The following is a 14626-nucleotide window of genomic DNA, read 5'->3' as shown; positions in this document are numbered from 1 at the left end:
GTGTGGGAATACCACGATGTACATATGGCGGTCAGAAGACAACTTACAGAGTTGGCCTCTCTCCTTTTACCATGTGGGTTCTGGTGACTCAACTCAGGTCATCAGGCATGTCAGCAAGTATCTTTACTCACCAACTCACCAAGCCTTCCCCTTTTTAAGGCACGAAGTAATTTATGGAGAAATAAAACCAACCTGCTTATTTTCATGTTACTGTGTCCTGCACGATGTAATCCCAGCTGGGCACAGTGGCATTCGCCTTTAATTCCAGCACTCAGGAGACAAAGGCTCTCTGAGTTTGAGGCCTGCCTGATCTACGACTGACAGGGCTACACAGAGAAACCATGTCTCAAAAAGCCAAAACAAAAGTAATCCAGAAAAAACCCGCACTAAATTTTTTAATAGTTTATTATCACAAAAGCAGATATACTTCTAAAAATGTGTAAGTTATATAACAACTATTTGACCAAAATTATTATCTTACCATCTCCAGAAGAATAGCTTGAGTTTTAGCCTCTTTTTCTGCCTTTATTTCTTCTACTTCTTCAGCCGATCTTCCTTTGAAATCATCAATTTCTTCATCTGCTCCTATTCGACCACTCTGTAAAATATAAGTTAAAGTTCTGAAAATCACAGATATCATGTTTTATTCTTGGCCTATCAAACATAATAAAATAGAAATTTATAAACATCTGGGCACTCATTTAAATTAATTCCATAGTACTTGTGTTGGTATAATTTTTTTTTAATGTATACACCTTACCCTTGTTCATTTAAATACTGATTTCTCCCCCACCCCACCCCCAACTCTCTGGTTTCAATCCGGATATTGCATTGTGATACTCATTCTAAGCATCCTCTCTCAACTCTTGTGTAAACAGGAACAAAAAAAAGCAACTAGACACAATGTTGAGCAGGGAGGAGCCAGAGGACAGGAAAGAGGGGAGGAGCTAGAAGGCGGGAGAGGAGTGGGAGGAGAAGGAGCGAGAGGAGAGCGAGGAGAGAGAGCTGGAGGAGAGATTTTGGAGGATGTGGAGCATGAACCAGACCTAAGATTTCACAAAAAGCAAGTATAATGTGGGAAATCTAAATGTTAGGAAACTGAGGGCTTGGAGGTTTAGGAGGGAGTAAATATTGCCCAGCATTGTGTTCTAGCTTAACTAAAAACCCACTCTGTGTGGTGATTTGGTTATATAGCTGTTTAAGATTAACAGCAAGCTTTATTTACTAGAAGATAAACCAATAATAAATATTAATCGTCACCTACAACATACTTGCCAGACTTGACTTCTGACTGATTATAAAATCAAAAGAAGTATTTATATAAATGCTATTATTTAACTAAGCGTTCATTAGAAAGGGTACATAATTTTAGAATTAAATACCAAACTCAACCATAAATTTAGCTCTGAGAAAACCTTGTGAACACCTTAAATTACACTGTAAATCCCTGAGAGAACACTCGCTACAATCCATAGAAATGTTTGGGTTTAGCCTGGTTCCAGAATATCCCCACCGAAAAAGTATCTTACAGGACGATCGTTCAGTTTGACCGTGAGCTATTCCCCTAGAGTTGGTTGAAAAAAGAAGCTTCTAAGCATTACTTATACAAGGTTTCAAAACTAAGACTTCTTGTAGAATAGGAACTACGGAGAGAAATTAAGGAAATATGAGAAAGCTACAAAAAAATCCCCATCTATGGGTGAGAACGGAATTCTAAACTTGCTCTAGTGTAATAGTACAAACAAGATGAGCAAAAGAGAGAATTGTTTTAATATACCTGTAAAAAAAAGGTGCTACCAGCTTGGTATTGTGGCAAACTCCTTTAATCCCAGAATGTGGGAGGCACAGGCAGGCAGATCTCTATGAATTAGAGGTCAGCCTGGTCTACACAGCAAAATCCCAGGCCATCCAGAACTACAATAGTAAGAATCTGTCTCAAAAGAAAAGAAACAAACAATACCAAGGTGCTACTTACATCTAGTTGTTCCCTTGTAGGTTCTGGTGAGCGATCAGGAATTAATAAATCAAGAGGGTCTTCAAATGGGTCATCTAAAACCACTGTATGATTTATCCTTACAGAACAACACAAGTCAAACGTTACACTGGTTTCAGACTCCACGCTTATTTTCACAGATTTTAGCATGTAACTATTTCTAATTCCCAAAGACTTTACAGCATATGAGTACTATTGACTGTATACAGTTTACTTCTATAATGGGCAGCACTGTATTATTCCCTTTGACATTATTACTGGCCACGATGGCTGGCACTTTTGTAATCCCCAGCACTCAGGAAGTCAAGGAAAGAGAATCAAAAGCCTGAGCTAGAGAATAAGTTCCAGGTAAGCTGGCCTATAGCAACATTCCGTCTCAAAGCAAACATGAAAAAAAACTAAAGAAAGAAAGAAAAAAGGAAATCTCTAAATCTGTACAACAAAATAAACCGAAGAATAATTCTAACCAACATAACGTTAGTACAAAGGAAAAACATATAAGCTCCTTTGACTACTAACTAGTTGTGACAGTTAATTCAACTGTCAACTTGGCAGGATCTGGAAAGACCTGGAAAGGGAGTCTCGGCTGAAGTGGGCTGTGGGATGCCTATGAAGTAGGAGGCACCGTCTCCTGGGCTGGGGCCCGGAATGAATGAAAAGGAGGGGCTAAGCACAAGCACTCCTTGCTCGGCTTCACCCCATGGACGCTCCAAGTCCACGTTAACCCCTACTGCACCCTTAGCTCTGAACCAAAAGGAACCATTTTCTTAAGTTTTGTCAGAGTATCTTATCACAGAAAAGTAGGAGAAACTGAGCTATTGTCCTCTGTGTAGAAACCTCATCCACGCCGCTACACGCTCAACACTACAGCGTTAGGACGCTCTAGTGCACTAAGACAAGCAAAGGTGACCACACCTGATGTCTTGGTATGGAACAAAGTCCTTGTCCACAAAGGTCTCGTTGATTTTCTTAACTATATCCATGCCTTCTGTCACTTCGCCAAACACTGTATGAACTCCATCAAGGTAATCTAGATTTTCTCCTGTAGTAATAAGAAACTAGACCGAAGGGCACATAATAAATATTTAAAAACATATTTAACTCTGAAATCACTTAGAAATACAAAACCAAGACTCCAGACTTACTGTGTCAACTCTCATACACTTACGTTTAAAACTAAATAAAAAGCAGAGCTTGTGTTTACATTAACAGGCGCCTCAGTGTTCCCAACGGTTTAAACACTTCAATAAGACAGGCCTGATAGTGCCTCACAGCCACAAGAGGGCATCAGGTGCCCTAGAATTGGCGTTTCAAAGCCTCCTGAGTCATCATGTAGATGCTGGAACTGAGCTGGAGCCTCTGGAAGGGCAGTTAGTGCTCTTAACCTCTGAGCCACCTGCCCTGGTACCAACCCCACCCCCCAAGTGCCCTTTAATATAGAAAAGAAATACTCTGACATTTTCCCCTGAAAAATGTTGTTTAATACACTCTCATTACTGAGATGTCCCAACCTGAGATCCATGCTGACCACTGCCATTGTTCACCATGGACACAGTGCCTTTCTTCTTGTGCTTAATCCTTGGTACTTTTTCTGCCTCAAAAAAGCTTGCTTGATCACCATACAGTTGTCTGAAAGTATACAATAAAGTTGTAAAACTTCAGTACTCTCAAAATGAAACACAGATACTGTAAGTGTGCTTGTGTCTTTATAAATACAGCACTGATTCCAACACTCCTTCTTTTTCCTTACAGGCATTCTGGGAACTACCACAGAATCTGAGCCATATGTTCACATGAAGACTGAAGCACCACTGCCTTGTAACAATTTTGAGACCAGCCTGGGCCACATAGTGAGTTCAGGACAGCCTGGACTAGAGTGAGATCCTGACTTGTAAAACCAAATAAATAAGAACTACGACATGTGTGATCATGTAAATCTATAGTCCAACACAGGAGGCTAAGACATAAGAATCTTGAGTCTGGCCAGGCAGTAGTGGTGCACACCTTTAATCCCTGCCTTGGGAAGCAGAGGCTGGAAGATCTCTGAGTTCGAGACCAGCCTGATCTACAGAACGAGTTTCAGGACAACCAGGAATAAAGAGAGACCATGACCTCTGACCACCACCCCCCACCAAAAAAAAAAAGAATCTTGATTCTGAGCCAAGCCTAAGATACATGGTAAGTTCTAAACTAACCTGGGCTACAGAATAAGACCCCATCTCAAAAGCAGTCAATAAATGAATAGATAAATAAAAACAGAGGGTGGGGATATTGCTCAACTGGTACAATGTATGTTTAGCATGTGTACTGTGTGTTCATGATTGCCAGCAATGTAAAGCCATGTTTAATGGTGCATGCCTCTAATCTCAGCACCTGGAAAATGGAGGCAGGAGGAGTACCTCAAGCCCATTCTCAGCTTGACAAGATCAAGTTCAAGGTTAGCCTGGGTAACATATGCTCCTGTCTCTAAATACACATATACACACATGTATGCATACTGTCCTGGCTGTCCATTCATCAACTCGACAGAAGCTGGAGTTGGAGTTATTTGGAAAGGGGAACCTAAACTGAGAAAACGGCCCCATCAGACTGCCTGCAGGCAAGTCTACAGGACATTTTCTTGACTAATGACTGACGTAAGAGGGTCTAGCCCAGAGTGGGTCAGCGCCACCCCAGTGAATGTGCTGGCTGTGTAAGAAAGTACGCCGAGCAAACCCTGAGAAGCACAGCGGTGAGAAGTGTCCCTTCATGGCTTCTGCTTCATTCAGCCCCTGCCTTAAGCTCTGGTCCCGACTTCCTATAGTGATGTAGTGTTACCTGAGAGAAACAAACCCTTTCCTTTCCAAGCTGTTTTCACAGTAATAGGAACCCCAACTAAAATCCATACATGCGGACTTACCCAAATACAGACTCTCCTCCACGGCCAGTCCCTGTAGGATCGCCTGTTTGTATGATAAAATCCCTCTATAATAAAGAGAACTCTTTGTTAATTCACTTTGCTACAAGTTTCCAATCAAAAAGCATGACTAAAATCTACCAACTTACCTGTACATTGTGAATAAGGCAATAGTTGTAATATTTTATTTTGCACAACTTCAGAAAATTCAAGCAAGCTGAAAGAAAGTAAAAACTAAATTACAGGAAAGCAAAAATTCAGCTTGAAACAATTTGTAAAAGCATGATTAGTACAATTTACTCTCTACATTTGCATTTTTATTCAAAGAAAAACAAAGTTTCTGTGAGGTGGCTCAGCACGTGAAGGTGCTTGCTGCCAAACCTAAAAACCTAAGTTTAAGCTGCAGAACCTACATGGCAGAGAGAGCTAACTCACAAGTCACCCTGACTCGGCAAGCATGCTATGGCACACATTCACGTTCACATAATAAATAAATATTTAAAAAAAGGTCTAATGCCATAAAAGGAGTAGGGGCACTGAGTCTTTTTAAAAGCCATCTTCTCTGAGGGCGTGGTGACTGGTGGGTTTCCCATGCAGTGGATGGTCCCATACCCATGCACATGTGGGGAGTGCCAGCTGGACAGCAAGCTGGGAGAGGGACATGTTAGTGGAGATACGGAAGAAGTTGAGGCAATGAAGATGTATATGCCCAGATTTCGTTGTATAGTACACAGGGATGATATTCTCAAAACTAAGGAAAAACCATTTTTAAAATAAAAATTAAAAGGTAATATATTTTAAATATTTTCTTTTCTTATGACCTTTTGGACACCAGAATTAATGTTGGAAATAAGCAATTGTTTAGTCATAGATTGGCTTTTAAGAGAAAAGACATAGATGATGCTATAATAAAAAAGAAATCTGGCAGAATGTATGAAAACGAATGCAGATTATATAAACTAGAGGAAATCAGACATCTATGGGACTTTTTGTTTCACAATATGTGAAAACTATTTCCCAGACTGGAGGTATATGTAGCTCAGGTACGGTAATTATTAAGCATTCCTGATACCGTGAGTTCAATCCCCAGCATCACAGACACAAAGGTTTGTAAAAACCTTTACTTACAATGAACAACCTTTCTCACCTAAGTTTACCTGAATATTCAATAAACATCTACTGTGTACCTCTGTGGTGGTTGGGCTTAGAAATGTCCTTCCTAGGCTCAGGCATTTGAATACTCAGTCCTCAGCTGGCGGCACTGTTTCAAGAAGCTACTAATTTTTAGGAGGGGAGCCTTGGCAATGGAAACGTATCCCCAGGGGCAGGCTTTGAGTGCTCCTAGCCTCACCCACTTCCAGTTTGTTCTCCTGTCAGAGATGATCTCACAGCTGCCTTATCCAGCCAAATACTGCCATGCCTGCCCCACCATTAAGAACCGTAATCCAAAATAGATAAGCTGTGTGTTAAAAACTTGTAGTAAAGTTGCTAATGGATACTTAAGACTTCATTTACCGATTATCTTCACTTCTGTTTGCTTAAATTTTTTCAACAGTTAAAAGTAAAACGAACCTGGATATGCATCTAGTGACTGGTAAGTACACATGTAACTAGATGCCCAATCATCCTCCTCAAATACATACACACGAATAGATTCGTTTTTTGGTGTCCCACTTTCCTTGTGGAACCCCTGCTTGTTAATAATGCCCGATAACCTCATCTCCACTTCAGGAGTGCACAACTCTGTGAAAAGGGTTCCATTCATTACGTAAAGTGTGGTTCTACATGCAGAGTGAGCTCCAGGGGAAAAAAGGCAAAATCAAGCAATCAGAAGTTCAGTACCATAAAGCACCCTTTGAACCCTCAGATCCAGCCACCCTTCAGCCTCCAAGCTTTTCCCAGTAATAAAAGGCAACTGAGCGCTTTCTTTAAGCTCTTTTGAGTTGTGTTTCTATCACCTGACAGAGTATTAAGTAAAAACAACACATCCCTATGCCTTACTCACTGCCCCAAGGCACTAATGTTCTCAGAGTGGCTGTCCTGGAACTCACCCTGTAGAATAGGCTGGCCTCAAATTCACATCAATCTGCCTGCCTCTGCCTCCTAAGTGCTGGGACTGGAGTACAGGTTTGCACCAGGCACTAAGATAATCGAGATATTAAGGTATAGTTCCAGCTCTCCCCGCAGCTCAGTACTGAGAGGAGACCATCATGCACATCACTCCACGACAGTAAGTACAAGTTCTAAGAAGATGAGTGCCACTGGGATCTACAAAACCACGGACACAGAAGAAACACATGAACTTTACTTGACCTTCCGGGTGTCACAGAAGAGGTCACAGTTTAAGCTCTGAAGAGTCAGGAAGTTCTCAGAAGGACAGGAGTGGAGAGGAATGTGGACAGTGGCAGCAGTAAGAAGACGGAAGGCTTCAAAAGAAAGTCAAGCATTTGCAGGCGGAGGGGAAAACAGCTGGGCGTGGGAGGTGTGTGTGGCAGGAGGCACTCCCTGGGCAGTACTGCAGCTCCGTGCAGGGGAAGGGCACTGGCTGCAGCTAATCGTGCCTGGTTTCCCGAGTCTCCCAATGGATACATTCTCCACACAGCTGCCTACTATCTCTCCAAGGCAAGTGAGCCATCCCCTGCTTCTGACACCTTCAAACACTGTGACCATCAGCATGGCATGTAAAACGATTAAGGACCTGACCTATGAGTGCCTGACCTGACTGGACTGACCAGTCAGTTTGTGAAGTCACTCCACAAACCAATTCATTCCAGCCTCGCCAAGTTTCCTGCTAGTTCCAGAAAAACTCCAAACAAACTGGTAAGAAAACCCTGACTGCCACTCCTCTCCGAAGAGGCTAGGTTTTGTTTGTTTTCGTTTTGTTTTGTTTTTTGTTTTCTGCCTGACCTCTCCCCATCCCACTAGGGAAGCCTGACTCACGTCTGCTTCCCACAGTAACGTTCACATCCTTCTACTGGGACTCTAAGTTAAAATTGGATCCCACCTCGTTCTCCTCCAACGGACGCCTAAACTGTAACTGACCCCGGGCGCCTCGCTGTCTCCACATGGGCACACACGGGACGTCAGGTAACCAGGAGGGGTGCGGCAGCACTCTTCCGAACCCCTGACCTGCCCTCAGCCAGGCGAATGACATGTAAAGCAGCACTAAAGTCTTAAGAAAGCACAGCGGGGCCGCGGAAGCCATGGGCATCGCCTCTGCAGGCCACCTCACCGGCCCGACCCGCCACAGTCCTTCAGGAGGACCACGCCGGGCTCCCACACGGACGCTCGCCGCGCTTCCTAGCCAAGGCCCGCTGAGAGAGAGCTGAGAGAGAGCTCGAGCCGGAAGCGGCGGAGGGGAGGGACGGGCCTCACCGCGCGGCCGCTCTTCGGTGTACAGGTCGATGACCACGTCGCCCAGAGTCGTCTCCAAGAGAACCGCCATGGCGCCGACTTCCCTCAAGAACAGACCCCGGCAGCACCGGCGCAGCCGGCGCGCGCCTACGCCTTACGTCACGAACGCGCCCCGTGGCGTCATCCCCGGGCGCCGACGGCCGCCTCGGAGCCCAGCCTCCAGCCGCCGGCTGGGGGTTTGGTCCTGGTTTTGTTTTTGTTTTTTGGGACCTGCTAGTGTAGATCAGGACAGTGTGTTGTTTAGCAGCACAGAGAGTTTTTATGCGACAGATCAAAACACAATAAGCTGCAGGCTTACCTCGGGTTTTTTATATACGATTATTTTAATTTTTAAAATATCAACTTGCGGAGAGGGTGCCTTCGCGACAGCGTGCGAGTGAGTGGTGGTCGGAGGACCCCCATCTTCCACCACGTGTGTCCGGGGGGTGGCTCTCAAATCATGAGGGCTCCGGAACCGTCCGTCTAACCTTTAAATCTCTCCTCTTTAACATCTTAGAGGACTTAACAAAACTACCCTTTTCCTGGATGCTGATAACATGTTTCCACGTTTTACTGGAATCTTTTCTAGCCAAGTATACTGTTCACTTTTATGTCGTTTCGCGTGCACTTGTGAAAATCAGGGATAGGACAGATCATGAGCATATCCGAGAAGGTGAGGAGAAAGGGCTTTTTAAAGGTAAACTTAAATATATATATATATTAGGCCGGGCCTGATAGCGCACGCCTTTAATCCCAGCACTCAGGGAGGCAGAGGCAAGCCGATTGATGTGAGTTCTAGGCCAGCCTGGTATACAAAGAGTCCAGGACAGCCAAGGATACACAGACAAACCCTGTTTAGGGGTGGGGGTGGGGGCTAAGGGATGTTACTTGAAACAATTCCATGGCTGTTAGCAGACACCTTCACAGCCAGCCCCAGAAATGCGGGGACAACAGGACACCTCATTACCAGCGGCCAGGAGGGGACACTGTCGCCACAAGCCACAGGTGCCCTTCGGCGCTTGCGCTGGATCACTTTCTAAAAGGACTGCATGCACCCACCCACCCCCTCTTCCCGCCTTACCCAGAAACAGCCTCTGTAATCCTTACTCTAATAAACTCCCACGTGGGACCTGCCGCGCAGCGTAACCTCCATCGCATAAATCTCAACATTTGGTCATCTACTCCATTACTCTGTCATCTCCGTTCTCCTATGGAACTTCAGGGACCACTGTTTACCACGGCCACACATTAACTCCTGTCCATCTCCTATTAACATTGGAGACCAGGTAATTCTCTCCCCTCCGGACCAACACCCCTCACCTCTTTCCCCTAAATAGCAGGGCCCCTTTAAGGTGATTCTTGTGAGCCCCTCAGCTCCCAAGCTTAAGGGCTTCCCTCACTGGATTCACCTACCTCACCTCAAGCTTACCCCTCCTTCAAGATAATCGCCCTTTCTACAGATCAACTCCAGCAGGACCCTGCTTTCTTAAACTCCAGAGGACGGCAAGACCAACCACCTCGACTCCAGTTCCAGAGAAATGAGGCTTCACTCCGGCAGCCGAACTCGACCCTACTGGATTGGATAGGTATTTCTCCTCTTGCCGCTCTTGTTTGCCTCTGTCCAGGGTAACCCTTACATATGGAGATTCAAGGTTCAAGAAACCCTCATTGGTAACAAACAGTCTCTCCAAATAGGGGCGGGAAATTGCTCTATGGAAGGCTGTCAGGAGCCGATTGAAATCGCTGTCGCCCCCATATCCACTCCTCCTTTCTTATTTGATAAAATTTTTGTTTGCTTCCTCTTTGACCAAACAGAAAGCTATTGCAAGGAATGGCCAGACAGATATGGAGGCTGCCCGTACTGGTCTTGCCAAATCCACTCACCAGCACAAAAGGAGCTCCTTCGCTTATATAGAAAGAGCCTCTTCTTCTATATCCAGGACCCATGGGATCCCAGATGGGAAACGGGCATTGTTGGCAAACTCTACCACCGCTACAAACCTGAACTTCCTATAAGTACAATCTATATCCAGAGAACATACATCCCAATTACCCAATCCCTGAATATGGGAGAAGTAGGAAACGTAATTAAACACTCCTCCAAGGTCATTGCCTCTTTAACATCCCCACTCCTAAATAATACAAATCTGTCATTTCGTCTCTTACTTCAGACTCTGACCTTGGCCTACAAGCTCCTTAATGTCACCCAACCTGGCCACTTTGGAGACTGCTGGCTGTGTGTCCCACCTGGGAGCAGCTCAGAGCTCCCACTGACAGCTTCTCCAGTGACCCTGTTAAGTAACTTTACCTCGCCATTCACCAGCTGCCCTGACTCTGATGTTGCCATGACACCCCACCTTTTTCATGTCACCCTCTTTGGCACGGCAAGCTGTTTCAAGGCCTCTGGGACACATTCAGTGGGGACATTAAGTTCCCTAGACTGCAACAAAACTATAACCCTCCATACCCCATCTCAGCCCCAGTGCTCTACTGTTCTTAACGCCTCGATTCTTTGTGGTACTCAGGTCTACCATCGCCTACCCGCTGGCTGGTCAGGAGTTTGCACACTGGTGCTTCTCTTCCCCAAGTTGGGGGTGATACATGGAGAGGAGCCCTTACCAATCCCGGTCGTGAACTCAGTAGCTGCCCGGCGTGATAAGAGGGAAATTCAAATCCTGCCCCTCCTGGTTGCTATAGGACTCACTGAGAGTATTGTAACCAGGACATCCGGACTGGCCACTTCCCTAACCTTGTATCGCCAGTTTTCTTCCCAGTTTATCCAGGACTTCCAGCAGGTGACTCAGATAATACTAACTCTTCAGGGACAGATTGACTCCCTAGCAGCTGTGGTGCTTCAAAACCGATGAAAGTTGGATCTTCTCACAGCTAACGGAGCTGGCCTTTGCCTCTTCCTCCAAGAGGAATGCTGTTTTTATGTCAACCAATCAGGTATAGTAAAAAACAAAATCCAACAACTCCAGACAGACCTCCAAAATCAGAGGGACCAACTTGACACCTCCAGGGCATTTGAAAACTCCAAATGGAAATGGATTCTGCCCTTCCTTACTCCTCTCCTTATCATCTTTTTGCTTTTACTGTTTGCACCCTGCTTAATTAACTTTTTCTCTACATTCATCCAACAACAAATGCAAAAAATCTCTAACCAAACGATTAATCAGTTACTGTTTCAGGATTATCAACTACTTGCCACAAAACCTGATGGTGAGGACCAGCTGTAGTCCTAGAATGACAACGTCCCTAATCAGCAGGAAGCAGCCTGAAGAGCACGAGTCGCCCCTATTCCCTCCTCACCATTGCCTCTCTTCCTAGTTCATTTTTTTAAAATAATAACCAAAAGTGAGGAATGTTAGCAGTCAAGCACCTTCACAGCCAGCCCCAGAAATCCGTGGTCAGCAGGACATATCACCGGCTGCCAAGATGCAATACTGTCGCCACAAACACGTGTGCCCTTTGGCGCATGCGCTTTGTCACTTTATAAAAGGACTCACAGCCCCCCCCTTCCCGCCTTACCCAGAGACAGTGTCTGTAACACCTCTCCTAATAACCTCCCATGTGGACCTGTTGTGTGGCCTGATTTATGAAGCCGAACTTATCTCTGTAGCATAAGTCTCAACTGCGGCTGGAAGTGCTCACCAAGCAGGTGTGGCCCGTCATTTCCAAGGGAATTAGGAAACAAGTTGGTAAAGGAAAAATGAGCTTATTCACTGCCTGGTCCCATGTGAGGTGTCTACTCCAAAACCCTGCACCTGTGGCCATCTTATAGAAATGTCACGATGAAACTCTCTTGTGCACAATTAGTATACACTAATAAAAACACTTAAAAAGCACCTGTGTAGCTGTGATGGAAGTTGTTGTGGGTTCTTTTGTATGTTGAGTGTATATGTGTTTCTTTTGAAATGAGTCTTCTAGAATGCAAAGCTTAAAAAAACACGGAACAAAGCTGGAGTCCTGGAAACTAAAATTGTTAATGGCGCTAACATTTTCTAACCTTGTGTTCATGTATGCCTATTGTATTGTGACTGCTATTTTCTTTTTGTTCTTGTAGATTTTGAGGCAGGCTCACTATGTGACCACCATGTTTTCTGTATGCATGTGTTTGTGTCTCTGAGTGTATACACATGTCTGCATGCAGGTATCCACAGAACCCAGGAGAAAATGTTGGCTCCCTTGGGGCTGGAGTTACAGGTATTATGTGAGCTGCCTGTTGTGAATAGGGTACTCCAAAGTCCACACTGAGCAGCAGTTCTTTTAACTACTGTGCTTCGTCCAGCCCTTGACTAGGATCTTTAAGCAGATCTACTTAAAGACATGTCCAAGCATGTGCACTTCTAGAAGTGCCTTTGTAACAACTAAAAATATTAGACATTGGACACTGTCAACTTGGCATGGCCTAGAATCCTCTTTCTTGAGTCACCTTGGATTCTGGGAGCAGCAGACCCTTGCAGGACAGATCATGTTCTTAATGAGGCCACACCCTGGAGCAGATGCAATCATCTTGTAGGAGCCAGAATTATCCCCTCATGAGACGTGACAACGGCAATAAAGACTTCTTTGAACCACTTTGCTGAACCAGAGCTGAGACAGTGGCAAGACCACACCTTTACCAGAAGCGTTCTTGCTTTCTTTGCCTCCTGTGTCCCGATTCTTCCTCTATTTAAATCAAAAGCTCCTGTCAGTTCCCTGAAGGCTGAGTTGGAGAGCATTAGAGCCTTGTATTTGTTCTTCTCAATGTGGCCACACTGAGTAAACCCTCTCTGCTTTTCACAGCGGTCTCTTTAACTGGCATACTGGAGAGTGGCGGCTAAACCGAGCTTTGGGGGAAAGAAAAAAGGGGTCACCAGACTCCATGCTTTTCAGCTTAAAACTCCAGGCATTAGAAACACACACACTACTTTGAATTATGACCATATGTTAGATTGCTGTGAGGTTTAAATATCCAGAAGGCGTTTAAACAAAATTACATAATAATGTTCACCGATACAAAGACATTCCTTTTTAAAAGCCTTACTCTTTTGGGTATGTCTGGGTCAGTGTGTCATGGCACACATGTGTAGGTCAGAGAACAGTTTGTAGAGTTTGTTCCTTCCACCTTTACGTGGATTCTAGTTATCAAACACAAGTCGCCAGGCCTGGACGGCAAGCACCTTTGCCAGCTGATTCCTCTTGCTGGCCCTACAGTGATATTACCATTAGTTAATTATTTACATGAATATGTCACGTCATCACTGGGTCTAAGAAAATTTCTTATAGAACCCAGGACCACCTGCCCAGGGATGGCAGTGAGAGACCAAAAGATAAATTAGCAGCTATTATTAAGACCTAAAGCAGGTACCTTAAAGAAGTCCAGTAATGCCCTGAGGGGAAGGACCACCTTGCTGCATTCTTTCCCCACCCACTAGAGATACAGTTGCAAGGAAACTGGCCCATCCCCCTAGAGAGGGACACCTGGTCATTAATGGTCTGGGAACCTTCCTATAGCCAATCGATTCAAAATGTAGCATTTTGACCAATAGATGCTTGCCAGGCAGGAATGGCCCCTGCCTTGGGCATGCTGGGATGGACCAGAATCTTTAAATCACCCAACTAACCTGGGCACGGGGCTCTCAGCTCCCACCGCTTTGGCGGTGGGCCTGTATAGACCCAAGCTGCAGCTTGTAATTTACAATAAAAAGAACCTCATGTATTTATTCCTGGTCTTCTGGGGTTCGTGAACTGGGCAGAACAGCAGCACCTGCAATGGGCTGACCATCCCCTATCAATCAGGAATTAAGAAAATGCTCTACACTTCAGCCACATCTTATGGAAACATTTTCTTAATCGAGGTTCCCTTCTCTCAGGTGACGTTAGCTTTTGTTATAATAATACGATCAAAAAATAACAACAAAACACAGCTTTGTTTCTTGTTCTTGTTCTCTCCTGGAATCTGGGAAGTTAAAAAATATGTAGTTGGAAAACAACCAAGTAAAATGTGTTGTACCAAAAGCCCTGTGACTCACTCTGTCCTGAAAATTGCAACCAGACACAGAGCATTTCAAAAATTTCCCTTAGTATCACAGAAAATGTTAAATTCAATTTTTGTTTGTGAAATGATGGAAATAACAGTAAAATCAGTTTTTTAAGGAAGCAGATGTATGTATCCAAATTTGGGTTCAGAGGGGTATTACTAATGATCAGTTAAAGGTGTATTCTGGCTTACTAATAGCTTTCTAAGCTATTAGATTTCTAAGCTATTAGATGCTTTAAAATATTTTCTGCTTCAAAGATCAGAATGCATCAAATATGCACAGAATTAGACTGACTGACTATATTCGGGAAATTGAACC

General features: G+C 44.5%; 2 protein-coding genes across 8 annotated transcripts in view; one reads left to right on the top strand and one right to left on the bottom strand.

Annotated features, from left to right (window-relative positions):
• Ppil4 (peptidylprolyl isomerase like 4) overlaps positions 1-8415 on the bottom strand; it is a 30106-nt gene extending 21691 nt beyond the window's left edge. The window contains exons 1-7 of the mRNA XM_021660767.2: positions 8265-8415; positions 5039-5106; positions 4893-4957; positions 3505-3622; positions 2909-3051; positions 1976-2072; positions 482-598 (exon numbers count right to left, since the gene is read on the bottom strand). Of these exons, the coding sequence (XP_021516442.1) occupies positions 482-598; positions 1976-2072; positions 2909-3051; positions 3505-3622; positions 4893-4957; positions 5039-5106; positions 8265-8334 (678 nt within the window). The 5' untranslated portion in view covers positions 8335-8415. The remainder of the gene's footprint in view (positions 1-481; positions 599-1975; positions 2073-2908; positions 3052-3504; positions 3623-4892; positions 4958-5038; positions 5107-8264) is intronic.
• A 1-nt stretch (position 8416) lies between these two features.
• Positions 8417-11745, top strand: LOC110563610 (endogenous retrovirus group FC1 Env polyprotein-like). Of its 7 annotated transcripts, XR_009587979.1 has the most exons (5): positions 8421-8955; positions 9198-9287; positions 9743-9868; positions 10098-11231; positions 11462-11745. XR_009587979.1 is itself a non-coding variant. In XM_060373396.1 (4 exons), the coding sequence occupies exons 1-4, from the start codon at positions 8829-8831 to the stop codon at positions 10936-10938; spliced, it is 474 nt and encodes a 157-aa protein (XP_060229379.1). In that variant the 5' UTR covers positions 8417-8828; the 3' UTR covers positions 10939-11745. The 7 variants fall into 7 exon arrangements, 6 of the variants coding, with proteins under 6 accessions (XP_060229379.1, XP_060229375.1, XP_021516443.1 ...); XM_060373396.1 differs by having other exon boundaries at positions 8417-8955; positions 10808-11745; XM_060373392.1 differs by having other exon boundaries at positions 10098-11745.
• Positions 11746-14626: the final 2881 nt, after the last annotated feature.

Source organism: Meriones unguiculatus, chromosome 20, assembly GCF_030254825.1.
Source record: "Meriones unguiculatus strain TT.TT164.6M chromosome 20, Bangor_MerUng_6.1, whole genome shotgun sequence".
Lineage (NCBI taxonomy): Eukaryota > Metazoa > Chordata > Mammalia > Rodentia > Muridae > Meriones > Meriones unguiculatus.
This window is presented reverse-complemented; position numbering and strand designations above follow the sequence as displayed.

Excerpts from the sequence above, each read along its gene's own strand:
- LOC110563610 (XM_060373392.1), top strand. The coding sequence starts at position 8,829 with ATGCTGATAACATGTTTCCACGTTTTACTGGAATCTTTTCTAGCCAAG. Across the intron at positions 8,956-9,197 it reads TCATGAGCATATCCGAGAAG|ACACCTTCACAGCCAGCCCC; the intron begins GTGAGGAGAAAG and ends GGCTGTTAGCAG. Across the intron at positions 9,288-9,742 it reads ACTGTCGCCACAAGCCACAG|ATCAACTCCAGCAGGACCCT; the intron begins GTGCCCTTCGGC and ends CCCTTTCTACAG.